The 24,243-nt window shown below is 45.0% G+C and overlaps 1 protein-coding gene across 1 annotated transcript in view; it reads right to left on the reverse strand.

Moving 5' to 3' along the window:
* The window catches only part of DNAH1 (dynein axonemal heavy chain 1), a 220,518-nt gene that overhangs the window by 124,398 nt on the left and 71,877 nt on the right, over positions 1-24,243 (reverse strand). The window contains exons 11-20 of the mRNA XM_078777248.1: positions 19,519-19,706; positions 19,249-19,399; positions 18,855-19,048; positions 17,826-18,051; positions 17,611-17,730; positions 16,857-16,939; positions 16,359-16,500; positions 16,103-16,258; positions 5,578-5,776; positions 5,084-5,340 (exon numbers count right to left, since the gene is read on the reverse strand). Coding sequence (XP_078633374.1) covers positions 5,084-5,340; positions 5,578-5,776; positions 16,103-16,258; positions 16,359-16,500; positions 16,857-16,939; positions 17,611-17,730; positions 17,826-18,051; positions 18,855-19,048; positions 19,249-19,399; positions 19,519-19,706 — 1,716 coding nt within the window. The remainder of the gene's footprint in view (positions 1-5,083; positions 5,341-5,577; positions 5,777-16,102; positions 16,259-16,358; positions 16,501-16,856; positions 16,940-17,610; positions 17,731-17,825; positions 18,052-18,854; positions 19,049-19,248; positions 19,400-19,518; positions 19,707-24,243) is intronic.

The following is a 24,243-nucleotide window of genomic DNA, read 5'->3' on the forward strand; positions in this document are numbered from 1 at the left end:
GGCGAAAACCGCCACCGCGGGGAAACCCGTCGACTCCACCGGCCTGGCGGAGCCAGCCGCGCTCCTCCAGCTCCACCACCTGGTGCTGGTTCCACGCCAAGTTCGGCCACGAAGCTCGGCGGTGTCATCCGCCGTGCTCCTTCAACGGGTCGGGAAACGCCCGGGCCGGCGCTCAATAGTGGCGATGAGCGCCGGCCGTTCGAGCAGCCTGCTGTTCATAACGGACACCTTCTCCGGGCGCCGTTACCTGTGCGACACGGGAGCGCAGGTGAGTGTCATTCCCGCCGGCACGTCAGACAAGCACGCCGCGGGTGGGGGCCCCGCACTGCTTGCCGCGAACGGGACGCCCATCCGTACGTACGGAAAACGCTGCCTCTCTCTGCGGTTTGGAGGGCAGGTTTTCCGATGGACGTTCGTCACCGCCGACGTGCCCATGGCACTGCTTGGCGCAGACTTCCTGTGCGCTAATGGGCTCCTGGTCGACGTCAAGCGCAGACGGCTTGTCCAGGCCGAGACGTTCAGCTCGCTCGCTTGTGCGTTGCCCAGCTCAACGAGCGGCTTGCCAAGCGGCTTGCCGAACGATTCGGTTCCGGCCACGTTGGTCTGTACGCTTCCGGCAGCGGACGCATTCACCCGCCTCCTCGCCGGCTTCCCGGCCCTCACGCGGCCCACCTTCTCGGCGGGGGCTGTCAAGCACGGGGTGGCCCATCACATCCCCACCGTCGGGCCACCGGTCTACGCCCGGGCACGCCGCCTCGAGCCGACGAAGCTGGCGGTGGCAAAAGCGGAGTTCGCTACCCTGGAGCGACTCGGCATCGTTCGGCGCTCAGAGAGCGCTTGGGCGTCGCCGCTGCACATCGTGCCGAAGCCCGGCGGGGTTTGGCGACCGTGCGGGGACTATCGCCGTCTCAATGACGCCACGACTCCCGACCGCTACCCCGTCCCCCACATTCAGGACTTTTCCGCCCGTTTGGCGGGCAGGTCCTTCTTCTCGAAGGTGGACCTCATACGCGGCTACCATCAGGTCCCCGTCAGGCCGGAGGACGTCCCGAAGACGGCGGTCATCACGCCATTCGGACTCTTCGAGTTCCTGCGCATGCCCTTCGGTCTGAAGAATGCGGCTCAGGCGTTCCAGCGACTGATGGACAGCGTCCTGCGCGACTTGGATTTTGTCTATGTCTACCTGGACGATATCCTCGTCGCCAGCGCGTCCCGCGAAGAGCACCTACGCCACCTCCGCACGCTCTTCGAACGCCTGGGCCAGCATGGCCTGATTGTGAACCCCGCAAAGTGCCGGTTCGGCGCCGCCACAATCGATTTTCTGGGGCACCGTGTCACCAGGCACGGAGCCGTCCCCCTGCCGGCCAAGGTGGAGGCGGTGAAGGGGTTTCCGCGCCCCCGCACGATCAGAGGGCTGCAGGAGTTCCTGGGCATGGTGAACTTTTACCATCGGTTCCTGCCCCGTATCGCCCAGCTCCTGCGCCCCCTGCACGAAGCTCTCCGAGGTAAGCCGGGCAAAGGCGACGTTACCTGGACCGAGCAGATGGACACGGCGTTCGCGGGCGCGAAGCTCGCCTTGGCTAACGCCACCATGCTCGCGCACCCGGCGCCCGATGCACCGATCGCCCTCACCACCGATGCCTCGGACTACGCGGTGGGCGCGGTGCACGAGCAATGGGTGCGTGGAGCTTGGCAACCGCTGGCGTTCTTTAGCCGGCAGCTTCGCCCGCCCGAACGCCGTTACAGTACCTTCGACCGCGAGTTGCTCGGACTTCACTTGGCGGTCAGGCACTTCCGCCATCTGCTCGAGGGCCGGGCGTTCACTCCCTTCGTCGACCACAAGCCGCTGATCTTCGCGATGGGCAAGGTCACCGAGCCGTGGTCGGCCCGGCAGCAGCGTCACCTCTCGGCCGTGTCCGAGTACACGACGGACATCCAGCACGTCGCGGGGAAGGACAACCCGGTGGCGGATTGCCTTTCCTGGGCCGTCGCCCACGAAGTCCACCTCGGCATCGACTATGCCCAGATGGCAGCGGACCAGGCCGCTGACCCCGACGTCCAGGCCTTGCGGACCGCCGTCACGGGCCTCCGCGTCACCGAGGTGCCGTTCGACGGCGCGGGCGCGGCCCTCTTGTGCGACGTCTCCCTCGGGCGTCCTCGCCTCATTGTGCCCGCGGGCTGGCAGCGCCAGGTGTTTGACGCCATCCACGGCCTGTCCCACCCGGGCGCGAGGGCCTCCCAAAGGTTGATCGCCGACAAGTTCGTCTGGCATGGCCTCCGGAAGGCCGTCCGCGGCTGGGCCAGGACGTGCCTCGCGTGCCAGCGCGCCAAGGTGCACCGGCACACCCAGGCCCCGTTGGCCCCGTTCACGGTGCCGGAACGCCGGTTTGACCACGTCCACGTGGACCTGGTGGGACCTCTGCCCCCCTCGCGGGGTTTCACCTACGTCCTCACCATGGTGGACCGCACCACCTGGTGGCCGGAGGCCGTGCCCTTGGCGTCGACAACGGCGGCCGATGTCGCGCAGGCTTTCATCGCCACCTGGGTCGCCCGGTTCGGCGCCCCCTCAGACATCTCATCCGACCGCGGCCCCCAGTTCACCTCGGAGCTCTGGGGGGCGGTTGCGCAGGGGCTCGGGGTCCGGCTGCACCGAACCACGGCCTACCACCCCCAGGCTAACGGCCTGTGTGAGCGATTTCACCGCTCATTGAAGGCCGCGCTCCGGGCCACCCTCCGCGACGGCGGCTGGGTCGACAGGCTCCCCTGGGTCCTGCTGGGCCTCCGGACGGCGCCCAAGGAGGACCTGCGCGCATCCGCGGCGGAGTTGGTCTTCGGGCAACCGCTGCGGGTGCCGGGCGAGTTCCTCCCCGACTCCACGGCACCATGGTCCGCGGCACAGCAGCGCTCCGCTCTGCAAGAGACCGCCCAGAGGTTCGCCCCGGTGCCAACGGCATGCCACGGGCACCCACCGACGCACGTCGCCCCGGAGCTTCGCACGGCGGAGTACGTCTTCGTCCGCCACGATGCCCATCGGACACCACTGCGGCCCCCGTACGACGGGCCTTTCCGCGTGCTGGAGACCGGGGCGAAGCACTTCACCCTGGACATCGGCGGTACTCCTGACCGCGTTTCGGTAGACCGCCTCAAGCCGGCCCACCTCGATGTGGACCATCCACCGCCAGTGGCCCGACCCCCACGTCGGGGCCGCCCTCCTGCGGGCGGACCCCCGGCACCGCCCAGCCCCGCCGCCACGCCGCCCCCCGGTCCTGCACCCATCCCAGGGGCAGCCAGGGGCATCCCACCTGGCATCCCTGCACCCCGGACGCCGCCGATCGCCAGGGGGCGCTTCGGCCGGGTCATTCGTCTGCCCCGCAAACTGGCCCTCCAGGTGCGTGGGAATTCTGGGGGGGCGCGTGTGGCGGACACAAAAGCCCACTGGCGTGGTGACATCATTCCACGCACCAAGTGGGCGGTGGCCACGCCCGAGGGGTAGGCGTGGCCTCATGATATACACCGGGCGACCAGCCCGGAGGAGGGCAGTGTTACAGTGTAGTCTTACAATAAAGACGTTTATATGTTACCGCTTGTCCGCTTCCTCCTTGCTCACAAGCAGCGCGCGTAACGCCGCGCTTTATTACTGTGACATCAGTGTCATCACCTGCTGGTGTATGCAATGGTTTCGAGCACTCGTGCATGGTATTATCTGTACAGTGGTGTGTCACGATGTATTGGTCCATTTCTAGGATCTAGGAACTAATTGACTTCAATTGAACGATACATTTTGAACACTGTACACCATGAATCGGAACACAAACCTGCAGGTTAGCAGTACCTTGCCTCTGAATTTGGCAAATTGTATGGAATATCGTCCCGCTCGGACATGTCCACAGAGGAGTAAGTAATTGTCTGCCTGTCTCGCAGACATACAAAATTGAAAATCATTTCAAACGGGGAACCCACTGTTTTTAGGGATGTCACAAAGGACATATACAACAGGCACGAAGAACTAATGGCACGTGCTAAATCAGGAGGTGTAAAAGACGCTGCATCAATGGCGGTTCACTTCCAAAAAAAGGTTTTTCCTACCACCTTTAAAATCTTTATTTTATTTCAATTTAATTATACACTTGAACACTGTAGAACACAAATTGCTTACACTTCCAGAAACCAAAAGTTGGTGGTAGGCCTTGTACTTCGGAAAAATCTTACGCCATCTCGACGAATCAAATTTGCCACGCGCTTTGAGGGCGGAGAAAGAGCGAGATTCAGACAAAATGGCGGCGTCTGGCGATGCAACGACAGGGAAGTGCTTGTTTAAGTGCTTGCTTTTCTCAAGGATCGTACCAAAATTGTCTGGTTCTCCGAGAAGAGTTGGCTGGTTACCATCGTTACCCTCGAGTTGGGTAGCTTCGTCTAGTTACCATCACGCTCGTTTCATTCAAAGCTAATATAGATTTGAATGTGTACAGCTACTTGTGTACCTCCATCATTAGCGAGACCAGGAAATACTCAACAAACTACTACATCGCATGATCACTGTGTGGCCATTGGCAACTCAAGGGTATGATGTTTGTTTCTTCCCCTTCACTGCCAAACTCTGGAACTCTTTACCTTCCCATGTATCTCCAAACACCTGTGGCCTTCCCTTTTTCAAAAAGCAGATTTTTACTTCCTCAAAAACACTTAGACTATTCTCTTTTTCTTCACTTTTCTATATACGCAGCTCTTTTATGTAAAGTCTGGCCTTGATGAGGACTATATAGTCTGTGACTGGACCTTTCACCATAAAAAAAAAAGAACTAAAACGGCACTCGGTAGAGCGCATACCTCCACCAGACTGAACAGTTTATGTTTTGAATCCACTGATAGGCCGGATCTGGATTCGGAACCTGAACCAAAATCTCATTGGCTTGTTCTGGTCACCCAACCAACTCATCCACCAAGTTTTGTCATAACATCATAACATGACATCACATCACCCTTTGCTATCCCTGCCCACAATACATCCCAGGGTGTATCATGAAACGGCCTTCTGCATCACAATAAAATGTTTTCCTTATACCAAACTCTAGTTTCCACTGACCTGTTCGATTGTGTATTCCTTCTGTGCCACCTCTGCTACGGCAGCGATGGCCGCGGTATGTTGGTCCAGTCCTCGCTCAAGACATTGAGCCAAGCTTTCCTCTGTGACGTGTGACTGCACGTCCATTTGCAGGCTCTCAGAGAGCAAGGCCCAGTGACGTGCGTGCATCCCAGGATTGCGCAAAGCATGCAGCAACGGCAACAAAGGTCGGAACCCCTCAATCTGCGTGCGCACTGTCCGTGCCACTGACTCACATGCTGTGGCAATGCAGCCGAGGAGGAAGAACCACCGAGAGGTCAGAACGAGGATTCCATCTTAGGTCTGTTTGTGGTCTCTATAATAATTTTCTAGTCGGCTTATGGTATAATACATACCTTAGGCAAGAAATACAATACTTACCACACTTGTGCAAGAAAACTTTACCATGACCACAATATCCCTCTAATGTCCCTCATCATTTTGTTTTCTAAAACCTCCAAACATGAAACTCTCACCAGGAGCATCCTTCAAGGCCCGTGCACACTTGACCACAATCTTGAGCATGTCACTTATAATATTTTCCACTTGTTCGGGTTCTATAGTCTGCAGAGGATCTTCAAGCCATGACCTGTGGCAAGTTTGCCAGTCTGAGGCTTGGCACCAGATGTCATGTAATGGGACAAAGTCTCGAGCCAGCTGTCCTGCACACTCAAACTGCCCACAGAAAGATGAGAGGTTATGGGCCGGATTATTGAACAATTCATTGGAAACTCCAAAGAACAACACCCCATCCCACCCACAAGCATAAAGCAGCTGCATCTCTCTGATGATCTGACAAATGTAACATGGCGATATTTGTAAATCTCACAGTTTCACCGTCACTCCCGCAACATCGTCAAATGAACCCACATATCTATTTCCAGGGTCAGCCACTGGAAGAGGTTCGGTCTCTTGACATTTTAGACCTGGTCATCAGTCATGACCTCTGGGCTGACCATATAGTAAAGCTGACCTACAAAGCCAGCAGCAGACTCGGCATCCTCCATCGATCCAAGCCCTTGCTTAAAAAATCAGAACTACACAGTCCAGAAGGCCTATCCCCTCCCCCTCATCCCTTTTCAGCTTCTTTTCAGAAAATATGTTTTAGTGAATATGAGGGATTAGGGAGCAGGCCCATTACCCCCCTTCCAGCGGAGATTAGGCCATGGGGAGCGCAACTTAAGGTTAGGGCATGATCACGATGCCGCATGGCCAGTTTGGTCTGGATTCGGTCGTTGGTTTCTGAGAAGAAGATTTTTGAATAAAATAGCGACATTTGGGGCAAAACGCCCCTTTCATTCCCATTATAGGGGGCACATCCAGATGGGGAGCCATGAGACATTGCTGTCCTGATGCATAGTACCAAATTTGGTCATTATTGGTTGGGTACTTTGTGAAGAGATGTTTTAGTCAAATGTTAACGGACGTACATACAGACGGACGGTCGGACACCGGGAACTCACTCTATGAGGTTATTTCAGAGAAATAACCTAATAAACAAGACCGAAAGTCTAATAGCGGCCTAGCCGGGCTTGTTTGATACTTTAGTTGAAGAGGACAGTATGACCTGGGTGGGGATACCAGTTAGCAAATAATGTAAGTTTTAAATTTGTTTAAGTATTGTAACTCTCTAAGCTGTCTGTCACCATGAAGTAAAAAGATTGCATTGAGACACTGGTTAATTAACCAACCATACACCGCTTCAATCTAGTAACTTTGCAGTCACGACAAAGGGATTGCAGTGTTACAATTATATTTACTATATTATTATTATTAACGTTATTATTATTATTACAAAAACAATACTACTATATCAAGAAACCTGGGCTAATTTGTCAGAAGCGACCTGAAGTTGAGGCATGAAGGCACGAAGCCGAAGGCCTATACGTATTGTGTCGTTGGAAGACCCGTAACGTCTATGCTTCTGATATTTGATGATCATTTTAACAATCGGTTTGTTTGTGTTTCACACTGAATGAAAAACGTAAAGGTTGAGCATGCCGATTGTGATATATGACAGGTTCGATGATACGTTCGACCTGAACGGCATAGAAAACAAAATGGCGGTGTGTGGAGTCAGCCGGTGTGTGGAGTTAGCCGTCGTACGCTGTCATGACATCACAGATGTAATCACATCACATCACCCCTGCCATGTGACCAGAACCTCAGCTCTGATTGGTGTTTGTTTGTGAGGGACATTCATACATACAGAGATAAATACACACATACATACATGGGAGCCGGTGTGTTGTGTATGTTGTATACAACGTTGTAACTTGTTGTATGTTGTACGTTGTTGTTGTACGTTGTTGTACGTTGTTGTAAACTCCATGTTGTGTTGTGTTGTATACATACATGCATATATGGATACATACATACATACACACATACATATATATATATATATATATATATATATATATATATATATATATACGTACGGACATACAATGTTCTAGACGGCTACGGGCAACGCCGTAAAAAAGTCTTTTGGCAAAGCAATCAAAATGATTTCATTTGAAAACACTAAATTGCTGGAAAATGTAAATTTAAACGAAACAAATGACGATCTATTAAAGAATGTTCATTCATCTATGAGTATTTAAAAGTGATGTCATAAAATAGTTCAAATGCCATCCAAGATCTATAAACCCCTGTTAATGATAAAAGTCCATCCAAGATCTATAAAACCCCTGTTAATGATAAAAGTCCATCCAAGATCTATAAAACCCCTGTTAATGATAAAAGTCTATCCAAGATCTATAAAACCCCTGTTAATGACAAAAGTCTATCCAAGATCTATAAAACCTCTGTTAATGATAAAAGTCCATCCAAGATCTATAAAACCCCTGTTAATGATAAAAGTCCATCCAAGATCTATAAAACCCCTGTTAATGATAAAAGTCCATCCAAGATCTAAAAACCCCTGTTAATGATAAAAGTCCATCCTAGATCTATAAAACCCCTGTTAATGATAAAAGTCCATCCAAGATCTATAAAACCCCTGTTAATGATAAAAATCCATCCAAGATCTATAAAACCCCTGTTAATGATAAAAATCCATCCAAGATCTATAAAACCCCTGTTAATGATAAAAATCCATCCAAGATCTATAAAACCCCTGTTAATGATAAAAATCCATCCAAGATCTATAAAACCCCTGTTAATGATAAAAGTCTATCCAAGATCTATAAAACCCCTGTTAATGATAGAAATCCATCCAAGATCTATAAAACCCCTGTTAATGATAGAAATCCATCCAAGATCTATAAAACCCCTGTTAATGATAAAAATCCATCCAAGATCTATAAAACCCCTGTTAATGATAAAAATCCATCCAAGATCTATAAAACCCCTGTTAATGAGAAAAGTCCATCCAAGATCTATAAAACCCCTGTTAATGAGAAAAGTCCATCCAAGATCTATAAAACCCCTGTTAATGAGAAAAGTCCATCCAAGATCTATAAAACCCTTGTTAATGATAAAAGTCCATCCAAGATCTATAAAAACCCTTGTTAATGATAAAAGTCCATCCAAGATCTAGAAAACCCCTGTTAATGATAAAAGTCCATCCAAGATCTATAAAACCCTGTTAATGATAAAAGTCCATCCAAGATCTATAAAACCCCTGTTAATGATAAAAGTCCATCCAAGATCTTTAAAACCCCTGTTAATGATAAAAGTCCATCCAAGATCTTTAAAACCCCTGTTAATGATAAAAGTCCATCCAAGATCTATAAAACCCCTGTTAATGATAAAAGTCCATCCAAGATCAATGAAACCCCTGTTAATGATAAAAGTCCATCCAAGATCTATAAAACCCCTGTTAATGATAAACGTCCATCCAAGATGTTAATGATAAACGTCTTCAGTTGTCATACCCTTCCTCCCGTCCATGGTACACGGAATCTTGTGGTGAGGCTGTTGCCCAGAAACAACTTGCCTTCGTCTCCTGGAAAGCAAATCCAACGGAAGGAAATCTCATTTCCTTTCACAAAACCCGAAACAAGTGTGTGTCCACCCTCAGGAGAGCCAGGAAACAATATCTCTCCGTTCTCAAGACCGAACTCTCTTATCTGTCTCCCTCTTCCAAATCCTGGTGGCGTCTGGTCAAATCCGTTTCTGGTGTTTGTTCCCCCTCCATCCCCTCCCTTACCTCAAACGGCTACACAGCTGACTCCGCACGTGAAAAAGCTGAATGCCTCAACTCTGTGTTTGCCTCTAAATCTTGTGTCCCAAACCCATCCCTCTCTGTACCCACCATACCCAGTCGTACCCTGCTGCTCCTGGACTCTGTGTCCTTTCCTCCTGACAAGGTGGAAAAGTTTCTGTCAACCCTCGACTCTGATTCTGCAACTGGACCCGACGGCATCAGCCCACGGGTCCTAAAATCCTGCTCTGCCGCTCTATCTCACCCTCTCTCTGTTCTCTTCACCCTCTCTTTTGCTCAAGGTCAACTGCCATCTGCTTGGAAATCAGCCAACATCACCGCTTTGCACAAAAAAGGTGCAAAAACAGATCCTAGCAACTACAGACCAATCAGCCTTCTCCCAATTATCAGCAAAGTCATGGAATCCATCATTGCTTCGGATATGAAATCTTTCCTCTTCTCCAATGGCTTGATCTCTGATCATCAATTTGGTTTCAGACCAGGTCACTCTACTCTGGACATGCTGCTTCTGCTGTCTCAACAATGGATGGAGGTCCTCAATGCCAAACAGGAAATTAGAGCTGTCTCCCTCGACATATCACGTGCCTTCGACACGGTCTGGCACCCCGCTCTGCTCACCAAACTCTCCTCCTTTGGTATCCATGGAAATCTCCACGCATGGCTGGCGGACTTCCTCTCTAGTCGTCATCAATGTGTGGCCCTGAATGGGTTTCTCTCATCTCCTCTTCCTGTTCAGGCTGGAGTTCCCCAAGGCAGTGTTCTGGGCCCCGTGCTTTTTCTGGTCTTCATCAATGATCTCTCTGACTCTCTTGAAAATCCTCTCTATCTCTTTGCTGATTACTCCACTCTCTGCCGCTCCATTCCTCTTCCCTCAGATCGGCAGTCTGCAGCCTCCTCACTCTCTGAAGACTTGGACAAAATCACAGACTGGTCAAACAAGTGGAACATGTCTTTCAATCCTGACAAATCTCACACTCTTACTATGTCTCTCCGAAAAGATCGACTGGACAACCCTCCCATCTACTTTCTCAACAATCCTCTCCAAGAAGTTCTGTCGCTCAAGCTTTTGGGTCTCACTATCTGCCATGATCTTTCTTGGGAAAACCACATTTCCAAGCTGGCCTCCAAAGCCAGTCGCCGACTGGGCATCCTCCGTCGTGCGAAGTCCTTCCTCGGCACACCCGAGCTCCTCACCACATACAAGGCTTTCATCCGCAGCTCAATGGAATACTGTTCTCCCCTATGGGCCGGTGCTCCTGCCTCACACCAAGCTCGGCTTCACGCTGTTGAAACCAAAGCTTTCAGAATTATTGGAATCTCCCGCGATGAAGCTATCTCTGAGGGCCTTTCACTCACTCACCGCAGCCAGGTAGGTGGTCTTTCTGTCTTCTACCGACTCCTCTCCGGCCTTGCACCCCCAGCTCTCTCTGTGCTCTGTCCCCCAAATATTCCTACAGGTCGCACAAGATCTGCCAGCAACCCTCTGATGGTTAAACTGCCGAAATCTCGGCTCTCTGCTCACCTTCACTCTTTCATTCCTCTTTTCTCCCGCCTCTGGAACAAACTCCCTCACTCCCTTCAATCCCACTCCTCCCTCCAGGTCTTTAAAACAGCTGTTCACCACCATCTCTTATCTTCCCCCATCCAAAACCTTGATCTTTTCTACCCCCGCTAATTCACCCCAGATCCACCTTGTTTGAAATTCCAACTTCTTTCCTGGAAGTCCTGGCAATGTCCATATGTTTTATACCTCTCCCACCGCCCCCTTCCCATGCCCCCCCCCCCCCAAAGCCCTCGCCCTCTCTCAGATCTCTCGATGTCTCCTTGTCTCTCGGTCCCTGCTCTCAAATGTTGTGTTTGTGTCCTTCCCCCTCTCTCCCCATCTTGTCTACCGCTCCCGATGTTATATGTTTTATGTGTCGGTTTGTCTTTCTGTGTGATTAATGTTCGCTCTTTCACGAGCCTCGATCTTGTATACAAAAAAAAAAAAAAAAAAAGATCTATAAAACCCCTGTTCATGATAAAAGTCCATCTAAGATCTATAAAACCCCTGTTAATGATAAAAGTCCATCCAAGATCTATATAAACCCCTGTTCATGATAAAAGTCCATCCAAGATCTATAAAACCCCTGTTCATGATAAAAGTCCATCTAAGATCTATAAAACCCCTGTTAATGATAAAAATCCATCCAAGATCTATAAAACCCCTGTTAATGATAAAAATCCATCCGAGATCTATAAAACCCCTGTTAATGATAAAAATCCATCCAAGATCTATAAAACTCCTGTTAATGATAAAAAATCCATCCAAGATCTATAAAACCCCTGTTAATGATAAAAATCCATCCGAGATCTATAAAACCCCTGTTAATGATAAAAATCCATCCAAGATCTATAAAACTCCTGTTAATGATAAAAAATCCATCCAAGATCTATAAAACCCCTGTTAATGATAAAAATCCATCCAAGATCTTTTAAACTCCTGTTAATGATAAAAAATCCATCCAAGATCTATAAAACCCCTGTTAATGATAAAAATCCATCCAAGATCTATAAAACCCCTGTTTATGATAAAAGTCCATCCAAGATCTATAAAACCCCTGTTAATGATAAAAATCCATCCAAGATCTATAAAACCCCTGTTAATGATAAAAAAATCCATCCAAGATCTATAAAACCCCTGTTAATGATAAAAATCCATCCAAGATCTATAAAACCCCTGTTAATGATAAAAGTCCATCCAAGATCTATAAAACCCCTGTTAATGATAAAAATCCATCCAAGATCTATAAAACCCCTGTTAATGATAAAAATCCATCCAAGATCTATAAAACCCCTGTTAATGATAAAAGTCCATCCAAGATCGATAAAACCCCTGTTAATGATAAAAGTCCATCCAAGATCTATAAAACCCCTGTTAATGATAAAAGTCCATCCAAGATCTAGAAAACCCCTGTTAATGATAAAAATCCATCCAATATCTATAAAACCCTTGTTAATGATAAAAATCCATTCAAGATCTATAAAACCCCTGTTAATGATAAAAATCCATCCAATATCTATAAAACCCCTGTTAATGATAAAAGTCCATCCAAGATCTATAAAACCCCTGTTAATGATAAAAGTCCATCCAAGATCTATATAAACCCCTGTTCATGATAAAAGTCCATCCAAGATCTATAAAACCCCTGTTAATGATAAAAGTCCATCCAAGATCTATATAAACCCCTGTTCATGATAAAAGTCCATCCAAGATCTATAAAACCCCTGTTAATGATAAAAGTCCATCCAAAATCTATAAAACCCCTGTTAATGATAAAAGTCCATCCAAAATCTATAAAACCCCTGTTAATGATAAAAATCCATCCAAGATCTATAAAACCCCTGTTAATGATAAAAAATCCATCCAAGATCTATAAAACCCCTGTTAATGATAAAAATCCATCCAAGATCTATAAAACCCCTGTTAATGATAAAAGTCCATCCAAGATCTATAAAACCCCTGTTAATGATAAACGTCCATCCAAGATCTATAAAACCCCTGTTAATGATAAAAGTCCATCCAAGATCTATAAAACCCCTGTTAATGATAAAAGTCCATCCAAGATCTATAAAACCCCTGTTAATGATAAAAGTCCATCCAAGATCTATAAAACCCCTGTTAATGATAAAAGTCCATCCAAGATCTATAAAACCCCTGTTAATGATAAAAGTCCATCCAAGATCTATAAAACCCCTGTTAATGATAAAAGTCCATCCAAGATCTATAAAACCCCTGTTAATGATAAAAATCCATCCAATATCTATAAAACCCTTGTTAATGATAAAAATCCATCCAAGATCTATAAAACCCCTGTTAATGATAAAAATCCATCCAATATCTATAAAACCCCTGTTAATGATAAAAGTCCATCCAAGATCTATAAAACCCCTGTTAATGATAAAAGTCCATCCAAGATCTATATAAACCCCTGTTCATGATAAAAGTCCATCCAAGATCTATAAAACCCCTGTTAATGATAAAAGTCCATCCAAGATCTATATAAACCCCTGTTCATGATAAAAGTCCATCCAAGATCTATAAAACCCCTGTTAATGATAAAAGTCCATCCAAAATCTATAAAACCCCTGTTAATGATAAAAGTCCATCCAAGATCTATAAAACCCCTGTTAATGATAAAAATCCATCCAATATCTATAAAACACTTGTTAATGATAAAAATCCATCCAAGATCTATAAAACCCCTGTTAATGATAAAAATCCATCCAATATCTATAAAACCCCTGTTAATGATAAAAGTCCATCCAAGATCTATAAAACCCCTGTTAATGATAAAAGTCCATCCAAGATCTATATAAACCCCTGTTCATGATAAAAGTCCATCCAAGATCTATAAAACCCCTGTTAATGATAAAAATCCATCCAAGATCTATATAAACCCCTGTTCATGATAAAAGTCCATCCAAGATCTATAAAACCCCTGTTAATGATAAAAGTCCATCCAAGATCTATATAAACCCCTGTTCATGATAAAAGTCCATCCAAGATCTATAAAACCCCTGTTAATGATAAAAATCCATCCAAGATCTATAAAACCCCTGTTAATGATAAAAGTCCATCCAAGATCTATAAAACCCGTGTTAATGATAAAAATCCATCCAAGATCTATAAAACCCCTGTTAATGATAAAAAATCCATCCAAGATCTATAAAACCCCTGTTAATGATAAAAATCCATCCAAGATCTATAAAAACCCCTGTTAATGATAAAAATCCATCCAAAGATCTATAAAACCCCTGTTAATGATAAAAATCCATCCAAGATCTATAAAAACCCCTGTTAATGATAAAAGTCCATCCAAAGATCTATAAAACCCCTGTTAATGATAAAAATCCATCCAAGATCTATAAAACCCCTGTTAATGATAAAAATCCATCCAAAGATCTATAAAACCCCTGTTAATGATAAAAATCCATCCAAGATCTATAAAACCCCTGTTAATGATAAAAGTCCATCCAAGATCTATAAAACCCCTGTTAATGATAAAAATCCATCCAATATCTATAAAACCCTTGTTAATGATAAAAATCCATCCAAGATCTATAAAACCCCTGTTAATGATAAAAATCCATCCAATATCTATAAAACCCCTGTTAATGATAAAAGTCCATCCAAGATCTATAAAACCCCTGTTAATGATAAAAGTCCATCCAAGATCTATATAAACCCCTGTTCATGATAAAAGTCCATCCAAGATCTATAAAACCCCTGTTAATGATAAAAGTCCATCCAAGATCTATATAAACCCCTGTTCATGATAAAAGTCCATCCAAGATCTATAAAACCCCTGTTAATGATAAAAGTCCATCCAAAATCTATAAAACCCCTGTTAATGATAAAAGTCCATCCAAGATCTATAAAACCCCTGTTAATGATAAAAATCCATCCAATATCTATAAAACCCTTGTTAATGATAAAAATCCATCCAAGATCTATAAAACCCCTGTTAATGATAAAAATCCATCCAATATCTATAAAACCCCTGTTAATGATAAAAGTCCATCCAAGATCTATAAAACCCCTGTTAATGATAAAAGTCCATCCAAGATCTATATAAACCCCTGTTCATGATAAAAGTCCATCCAAGATCTATAAAACCCCTGTTAATGATAAAAATCCATCCAAGATCTATATAAACCCCTGTTCATGATAAAAGTCCATCCAAGATCTATAAAACCCCTGTTAATGATAAAAGTCCATCCAAGATCTATAAAACCCCTGTTAATGATAAAAATCCATCCAAGATCTATAAAACCCCTGTTAATGATAAAAGTCCATCCAAAATCTATAAAACCCGTGTTAATGATAAAAATCCATCCAAGATCTATAAAACCCCTGTTAATGATAAAAAATCCATCCAAGATCTATAAAACCCCTGTTAATGATAAAAATCCATCCAAGATCTATAAAAACCCCTGTTAATGATAAAAATCCATCCAAAGATCTATAAAACCCCTGTTAATGATAAAAATCCATCCAAGATCTATAAAAACCCCTGTTAATGATAAAAATCCATCCAAAGATTGTGTTCGTTCCTTCTGTGTGCAGCCTGTGGCTTATGGTTCGCATCATTGCCGGAAGCACGCCTGTGCTGCTGATGCAGTGCCCCCTGTAGGTTATGGCAGGAATTTTGAATTTGTTCAGGATGCTGGCGATAGCTTGTCTACTCTTCGCGAAGGACACTGTGGATGTTAACATCCACTAACTAATGTCAGCAGACGGGACGCCCGTTTAACGTCCATCCAAGTTACAGCACACGCATTCATGAATCACCCGGCCTGTGAAACACTAGGATAGCAGCTTATAGATGCGTCGGGAATCAAACCCAGGCTAGACAGCTTGGAGGTGCGTGTGTGTACCTCTAGGGCCTGGGCCGTCCTGCCAGCATAGATTGTGTTTGTGGATGATGACGTCATTGGTGTCAGAAACTGCAATAATGGTTACCTAAGCTGGAACTGCATGGATGCATTACGAGTGTAAAAGAGATTTGTATAACAAACATGTGAAAAAATATAACAAACCTCCAAGCAATTTTAGTTTCCTTCTTATTGATAATGGAGGCACCAATGACGTCATATTTGTGAAATTGTTTCACTGTTGGGGAAATTGATAGACATCATTTACCTTTGTCCAATTCAGGAATGTAAAATCCATTTAACCACAACGTAACATTCACTCTTGTATCCATTGAGCTATGGATCCCTTTAAGGTGCTAAGAGGGCGACGTTATCTGCATATCTGGTTCACATCTAATCCATGAGCTCCGTACATCAGTGGGAGGTAGACCCAGAACCTTCTGCCTGGATGCATACAACTGCGCCTTTTCCTGAGCTTCCTTCAACTGATTTGCCACCAGTCTTGCCTCGTCAGCCAACTTGGGCGCATTCTCGAGATCACCATGCATTGACAATCTGGCCACTCTGATCTAAACAACAAAATGCACGCGAAGAGACATTGAAATATATGTGGTAAAGCCTAAATGAATACTTCAGTTGATCCTGTAGATCTTGTGATAACCTCCTTGCCTGAAGAGTCTCCAACCGATCGAGGAAGTCAGCTTTATCTTTAAGTTGGATGTTGCGGAATTTTTTTTCATCATCATTCAGATCCTCCAACACGCTCTCTATGTGTTCGTTAATCAGCTGTGGCCAAGCGACAGCAGTCCATCTGTCCCACGCAGTGCAGGGGTGAGGGAGATGGAGGATGAATGACAGGGGTGAGGGAGATGGAGGATGAATGACAGGGGTGAGGGAGATGGAGGATGAATGACAGGGGTGAGGGAGATGGAGGATGAATGATAGGGTGAGGGAGATGGAGGGTGAATGACAGGGGAGAGGGAGAGTTTGGGTGGAGGAATTATTTGGCCAAAGTCTTCAGGTTAGAGAGAATGTGAAGATTGTTCACTTTCAAAATTAATGATATTAAAAGTTTTGCAAAAGTGCTGATAGGTGTTCATCAACAAAAGAGAGGTTCAGACACCATACCTGCAAATAAGCACAAGGATGTAGCAAACATTCACTCACATCGAGTCGAAAATGTCCTGAGACAGGTTGATGTTGAAGTCCTCAAAGAGTTCATGGTCGCATTGTAGCTTTTTGATCTTATCCTTGTGGGGTGGAGAGCAAGAGGTGAGGGGACAAGGATATTATATAAGCCAAGGATCTCTTTGCCCTTCGTTCTGTATATATCAGCAGGAAGCTTCGTCCCAGGATCTGCTTCTCACCTAACACAGCCAGGTGGGTGAACCCTCAATTTTCTCGCATTGTTTTTTTACGACCTGTCATCCCTCCATCCTCCTCCAGCTCACCCAGGTTGCACATATTCCTCCAGAATTCCACACCTGGTTACTCTCCCCAATTTTTAAGCTGAATGGTCAGCTCCATTCCTTCATCCTTCGATTCTCTCATCTGTGAAACCAACTCCCTGTATCCATTGTATTGTGCCATTCCCTCTAGTCCTTCAGGAGAACTGCCCATGGTCACCTCATGCGGGTCCCATAACCAGTCCTGCTCTCTTCTACTCTTGCTGATGCCCTTGCCCCATCTCCCACCCCTTACCTTCCTGCCGTCCACCCAGTCGTGTGATGTCATCGTCTCCCTGTTCCCCTTTAATCTTCTCAGTCTGTCAACCTTCTGCCATCTATCATTTAGCTCCTCCATGAGCTCAGATTTATGTATGTAGCACAATCCAAATTAAAATGCGTATTAAAGATCGACATGATGAAGTTATGTATGAACCGAGGGGCAGACGGATCATTGTAACAGTCGAGTATTACACCTGGATGGAAGCGATAAGTTCAGGTTTGGTGCTCAACCACTCCCTGTGCTCCATGAGCTCTTCGACACAACCAGGCTTGATGCTCGCCCGTTGGGTGATCATTAGGCTCTCCTGAATAACCTGCCAGAAACATCCGTGCAAGGAAGTTAGGGTTAAAGGCCGGAGATACATCCTGCTTTGAAATTGTGCCTCAAATCACAGGTGGCACTTATCACCTCATTCGCCTGCTGTTTGAGGTTTTCAGTATATAGCTCAAGAGACGCTGAGATGAGGACTTGGTACTTGCTCCAAAGAGTTTGACGTGCACCTTCTGTAGTTACCAGAAAGGGCCCAATCACTATGTCTGACGGTATGCAGACATACACATTGCCACACTGTCTGAGATTATCCTGCAAGTCTTCACAGACGTCACAGGATGGACGGTCTAAAGCTAATGTTTGCCTGAGAGGGAGAGAGAGAGAGAGAGAGATCTTTCAATAAGTTACCATCAACAATGGCCCCTAAGGGTAAGTATGTAACCTCAGCATTTTAAGCATCGGTCTTGGACACATGCATTTCTGCAAGAGAAAAATACGTTTACAATGCGGAGCTTTCAAAGCAGCAAGAATAATAAGACTTCCAAATACAAGGAAACATTAAAATAATGAAAACAAGAAAGAGCTATCACAGATTGCAAACCCTCGCCAGGATGTATTTTTTTTTAGTGGTTTTTAAGGCTTTTGTGTTAAAACAAATATGGCGGCCGAAGCACGTGACCGATGACGTCATTATTTGTTTTCGAAACTAATTTATTCCTAGATTATGCTCAAGAAATTTCATCTTCATCGGATGAAGTTTTGTACTTGTCGAATTATGACGTCATAATGGAGGCACCTATGACATCATCATTAACATGTTTTATTCCCCATGGAGAGTTCTTTACAATGAGCCATGTCTCAATTTTTTCTATTCAGCACTTTTGGAGATATGGAGGTGCAAAGTTTTTCGGTTTTTCCAAGATGGCGGCCGAACCACGTGACCTATGACGTCATAATTATCATTAGAATATTCAACAGGTGGAGGTGCACCTATGGTGAAAATGTCCTGTCATTCGGACCAACTGTTGCAGAGAACATCATATTTATTCTGTGCGGACAAACGGACAGACAAACGGACTCAAATGTCCTCTCCTCATGCGAGGGTAACAATGTACAAAGACAAGAGTGGAAGCTCTTACTATTGACTGATTAATAGGCAGCACTCACCTTGCAAACTGTTTAACATCCAAGTTGAGTAGAGGCATGAAGGTTTGGTAATGAGCGGCGTACGCTCGCATGGGAATGATCGCCTGCCGGAGGGATTTTCTCAAAGTGGACCTGAGTTCCTCCACCTCCTGCTCATGAAGACCCACAGACTCCAGCAGAGGAGTCCCAGTGATGAAAAGGTTCTTCATGATGAACTGTGAATATGGACGTCATTATTCAGCAGCTTTCCACTTTTGATACTTCTATGAACCTTTATAACTGGCACGGGTACCTGTGGGTGGTGGCATGATCGTTGCCCAGCTGTCTAAAGTTCAAACCAGTAAACTATTTGGCTAATGCCATGGTCAATGCTCATTGGATGTAATCCTCATCATCTGATGCTCAGTCTGCTCACCTTCTCCACATGTGGTGTTTTGTGAGAAGCAAGGATGGCATTGTCAAAAATGGAATGCACAGTTGTCTCAAAGTTCTCCATCGGAGTACCGTATCGCACTCCCGTTGGCTCCAGCACCAGGTCCACAATGAAGATCGGACAAGCCTTGGGTCTGTGGGAAGGGAACATTGGACAAAACCCAAGTTGTGCACGTTAACGTTCCGAGTAACGTTTCATGTATCTAAACTACACTAAACAACTCATCGTCATACAAGGCAGCCTGTTACATACTTATAAGGACTATTGATGAAGTCCGAGTTCCAGGTAAGGTCGTCGGGACAGTCCATGGTCTCCAGGCAAGCATCAGAGACACATTGTACAAACGTTAATAGCGAGTCCAGAACAAGAGACGTGATGGCAGACTGCATGGCAAAACGAATGACTTCCATCAGCTTATACAACTTGGACATTTTGTAGATCTGCAGGGTGTGGGTTGGGAGTACATGGCAGATAAAAAAAAAGTTATTCTTATTCAAAATATCTATATAATAATACCGTAAGGACTCGACTTTGTTATCCCTTTTACGCTGCACACAGTGACCCGATGCCCACGGCACTAATGCATTTACGATCTACGAACCGCGCTCTTTGTTTATCAGGTACAGCCAGACTCGAAAAATCTGAATTAGTCGACTTTGGGGCCAAAAAGCATACGATTAACGGCCGATACGACGCCATCTTACGACGCCATCGTATTGGCGTCTGCTGGGCGAAGGCGATGCGAGCCGTCCGCTGATTGGACAGTCGAGTGGTGTGAACATGGCTGGTGTGAACCAAATGGTCTTTTTATTCCCTTGAACATTTTAAATTAGGATATATAAGGAAACGTCTTTATCGTCATTTTAATAAAGTTAAATGGAGTGACGTTGCGATATACTCGGGGTGCGTTGCATAAATCCTCGTAACTCAGAGAGGTGTAGCAGGTGGCGAGACGTAACACTCCCAGAATGGCGCTATGCCGATTCCTATTACGAATCCATTCATTTTTCAAAAGTATATCGTAGCGTTGTCATTTAAGTAGATTGCAATAAATACGTTGTTCATATACGCACTCTTCATTCTCATCTTTCTTCCTAACTCTTACTCGGACAAGCAAATCCCCTATGCCATCCATAATGGTACACTCTATCCATACACCACATCCTCCCTTCCGTGGATGTTCCACGGGTTTCGGCTAGTTATAGTATGATTAATACAAAACATTTTGGACAACAATCATTATTTTTCATCATCGACTTTGTAACCCTCAGGGCACATGTTATAAATTTGCTACAACATCATATACTGTATAAAAAAAACAAAAAAAAAAACAAAAAAAAACATCATATACGTACTGTATAAAATATTATATCTATCTTCTTCTTCCATCTATCTTCTATCTTCTACCTTCTATTATTATATATATATATACGTATATATATATAAAAGAAAGTTTTGTTTGTTACTTGCAAAATCGAAGATTTTTCAAATATATTAGGCGGTTGCGTTTGTGGTTCCGTCTGTTTGTTTGTTTGTCTGTTTGTCACCGGCCTACAGGTCACAATTCTAAACCGATCGTCACGAAACTTCACCAAGTTGTATAGGTCATCCCAATTGAGAAGCCTATTGATTTTGAGGTCAAAGGTCAAAGGTAATCTGGAGGTCAAATTTCTAAAATCGCCATTTTAAATCCGATTGACTTGAAAATTGAATAGCATTTGTATATTGAGTCACTAAATTGAGAAATTAACTATTTTTGAGGTCAAACGGTCAAAGGTCAACTCAAGGTCAAATTTAAAAAATCATCAATTTTCATCTAAAAATCCATCGATTTTCAACCGATTGACTTGAAAATTGAACAGCATTTGCATATAGAGTCAATCAATTTGGAAACATACTATTTTTGAGGTCAAAGGTCAACTCAAGGTCAAACTTCCAAAATCATCAATTTTCATTTGAAAAATCGTCACTTTTCTTCCTATTGACCCGAGCTTTGATCAAGATTGTCAATTTTAATCTTGATGAAATTGACAATTTGCTGTATCAATGGAATTTTTTTTTCTTCGGGGTGGGGGGCGGATTTTGCAAGTATCGTGCTCCGCATGACGACTTCTTGTTTGTTTGTTTGTTTGTTGATCTGCACGCGCTAATCTTCTGAACGGTGAAAGATAGGAGGAAACCTCTGAAGCAAAAAATGCCGGGACGGGCCCCGGGAAGGTTATAGGCTAGGTGGCGAGGCCGGTCGAGGACGCCTCGGCTGGGGTGGACCCATTTCGCAATAAATCTTCTTCTTCTTTCAAAATTCTCTTGAAGTACAACTTATGCACTTAATAGGAAGATCTGACTGATTGCAACACATGCTTTCAAAATTCTCTCTCGCGGGGCCCGACAGAAGAAAGAACAAGGAATCGTTGAGCACTAACTGATACTGGGCTCGCATCAGACCTATGTACAGAAGATTAAATTCATTCAAAAAGAACAAGGCAACGCCGGGTGCATTCAGCTAGTATTATATAAAATATATATTGTATAAAATATTATATATTATATGAAATATATATTATATAAAATATATATTGTATAAAATATTATATATTATATAAAATATTATATATTATATAAAATATATATTGTATAAAATATTATATATTGTATAAAATATTATATATTGTATCAGCCCCCACGAGAGTTGGCAGTTGAAGAGTGCGTTGAGTGGAGTTCGGGGAGAGGTGAGCTTGTGCATTGAGCTATTGGAGAGGTGCGTATTGATGAGTTACGAGTTCGGAGAAAGCCGCGCATGACAGACATCCATAACTGCTTAATACAAAAAAATGTCCTTGATGAACCTGTTCGACAGTTTCCATGTCCCTGGAAGTTAGCAAACAGCACAGCAATACACAATCATGGTGCATAAACGTATCCTCTTAACACGGGTCTATTAGCTTGCTTCCAATGATAAGCAAGGTCATGGAATCCTGTCATGTCAGTTGACATCAAATTCTTCCTTTTCTCCAACGGACTCATCTCAGATCATTAGCTCGGGTTCAGGCCCGGGTCATTTTACCCTGGACACGCTGCTTCGACTCTCCCACCAACAGATGTAAGCCCTCATCCTCAGACATGAGACCAGGGCCAGCCATCTGGACATATCTCGAGTGTTGCATATAGTCTGGCAACCCACCTTGATCTCCAAACTCTCTGCTATGGCATCCAAGGCTTTGGCTGCCATAGCAGAGCACCTCTTCATAGCAGATGTTCATAGCACCTCCTCTTCCCTCTATGCATACCTTGATCGAATCAGGAGCCGGTCCAATACTTGGAATATGTCTTTCAACTCTTACAAATTCCCCACACATCCTATCTCTCCGAAAGGACTGTCTGACAAACCCTCCCATCTACTTCCTTTATAAACCACTTGAAGAGGATAAGTCACTCAAACTTTTGGGTCTCACTATCAATTAGGATATTTATTTGGCACACCGTATTTCCAAGATGGCCTCCAAAGCCAGCCACCGACTGGGCATCCTTCATCGTACAAGGTCTTTCCTTAGTCAGTTTGAACTTTTGAGCACCTATAGGGCCTTCATGCAAAGCTGTCACCCCATACTTTACACCTTGCCATTCTTGATGCCATGGAAAGCGAGGCCTTCAAAATCATTGGGATCTCCCTCGATGAGCCTGAGTGTCATGGGCTGTTACTGTCACATCACAGACACATTGGTAGCCTCTCTATACTTTGCTGTCTCTTTTTAACTTCTGCCACCAAAGGTGGGTGGGCGCCATGTTTTCACTCATGTCTGTTTGTCTGTTTGTCTGTCTGTTTGTCTGTCTGTGAACAGGATATCTCAAAAAGTTGTGGACGGATTTGGTGGAGAGGTTGGGTATGTGACAAGGACGAAAAGATTGGATTTTGGTGAAGATCTGGATCTGGATGCTCGAATTTTTAAAGTGATTCTTCACCATTGAGAAATAGAGCCAAAAACGATATATAGCAGGATATCTCATAAAGTTGCGGACAGATTTGGACGAAATTTGGTAGAGAGGTTGGGAGTGTGACAAGGAAGCATTGATTCAATTTTGGTGAAGATTCGAAGATTATCCAGATATGATAATTTTTTATTGTTTAAGTGATTCTTCATCATTGAGTGATAGGGCCAAAAACAATATTGTTGCGGTTTTGGGAAACCACGAAAAGGTAATGGCAACCACCATACACGTCCCTTAGAATAGTTATTTCATAGCAGACCATTATCGTAGCCCCTTTCCCTTATATGGGTTAGTATGTCTTTATGCGTTGGGGAAGGGAAACACAGGACCTCCACTCATAAGGGATAATAAACCAGGCAGATGCACAAAGATTGCATCCACAGATTGGTTTAAAGTCTTGAAGGACAGAAGACCAAAGACCATTGGGATATCCACCCATCAGGGCCCGAGGAACTTCAGGAGAGCTTGAAGGGCGGAGTGACAGGCTCCACCAATCGGGATCCCACCCCCTTGCCAAGACCTTGTAAAAAAGGCCTGGCACACGTGTTTGTGTTTTCGTTTTTTCTTTCTTTCTTTCTTTCTTTCTCTTTCTCTTTCTCTTTCTCTTTCTCTTTCTCTTTCTCTCTCTCTCTCTCTCTCTCTCTCTCTCTCTCTCTCTCTCTCTCTCTCTCTCTCTGCCGGGTTCACTCAGCACGTGCCTGCATGATTATTCTCTCCCTCTTTGCCATTTTCACTGAACACTTGTGCATCCGCTCTAGGCCGGACCCTCTCACAGGCCTCTGCACATGATTCACTCTCTTGGCCCTGGACTTTGTCACCTCGCACGTGCCTGCATTATTCTCGCTCTTGCCTTTTGGACTCTGTCAGCAGTACACTTGTGTTCCTTTCTTGGCCGGACCCTCTCACAGGCCTCAGCACGTGCCTGCATTACACTTCGCCTAGGATTCCATTGGCTGTACACGTGTTATTGGACTCCCTCTTGGCGCACGT

This window comes from Myxine glutinosa, chromosome 5 (genome assembly GCF_964187855.1).
Source record: "Myxine glutinosa chromosome 5, kmMyxGlut1.1, whole genome shotgun sequence".
Taxonomy (NCBI): Eukaryota; Metazoa; Chordata; class Myxini; order Myxiniformes; family Myxinidae; genus Myxine; species Myxine glutinosa.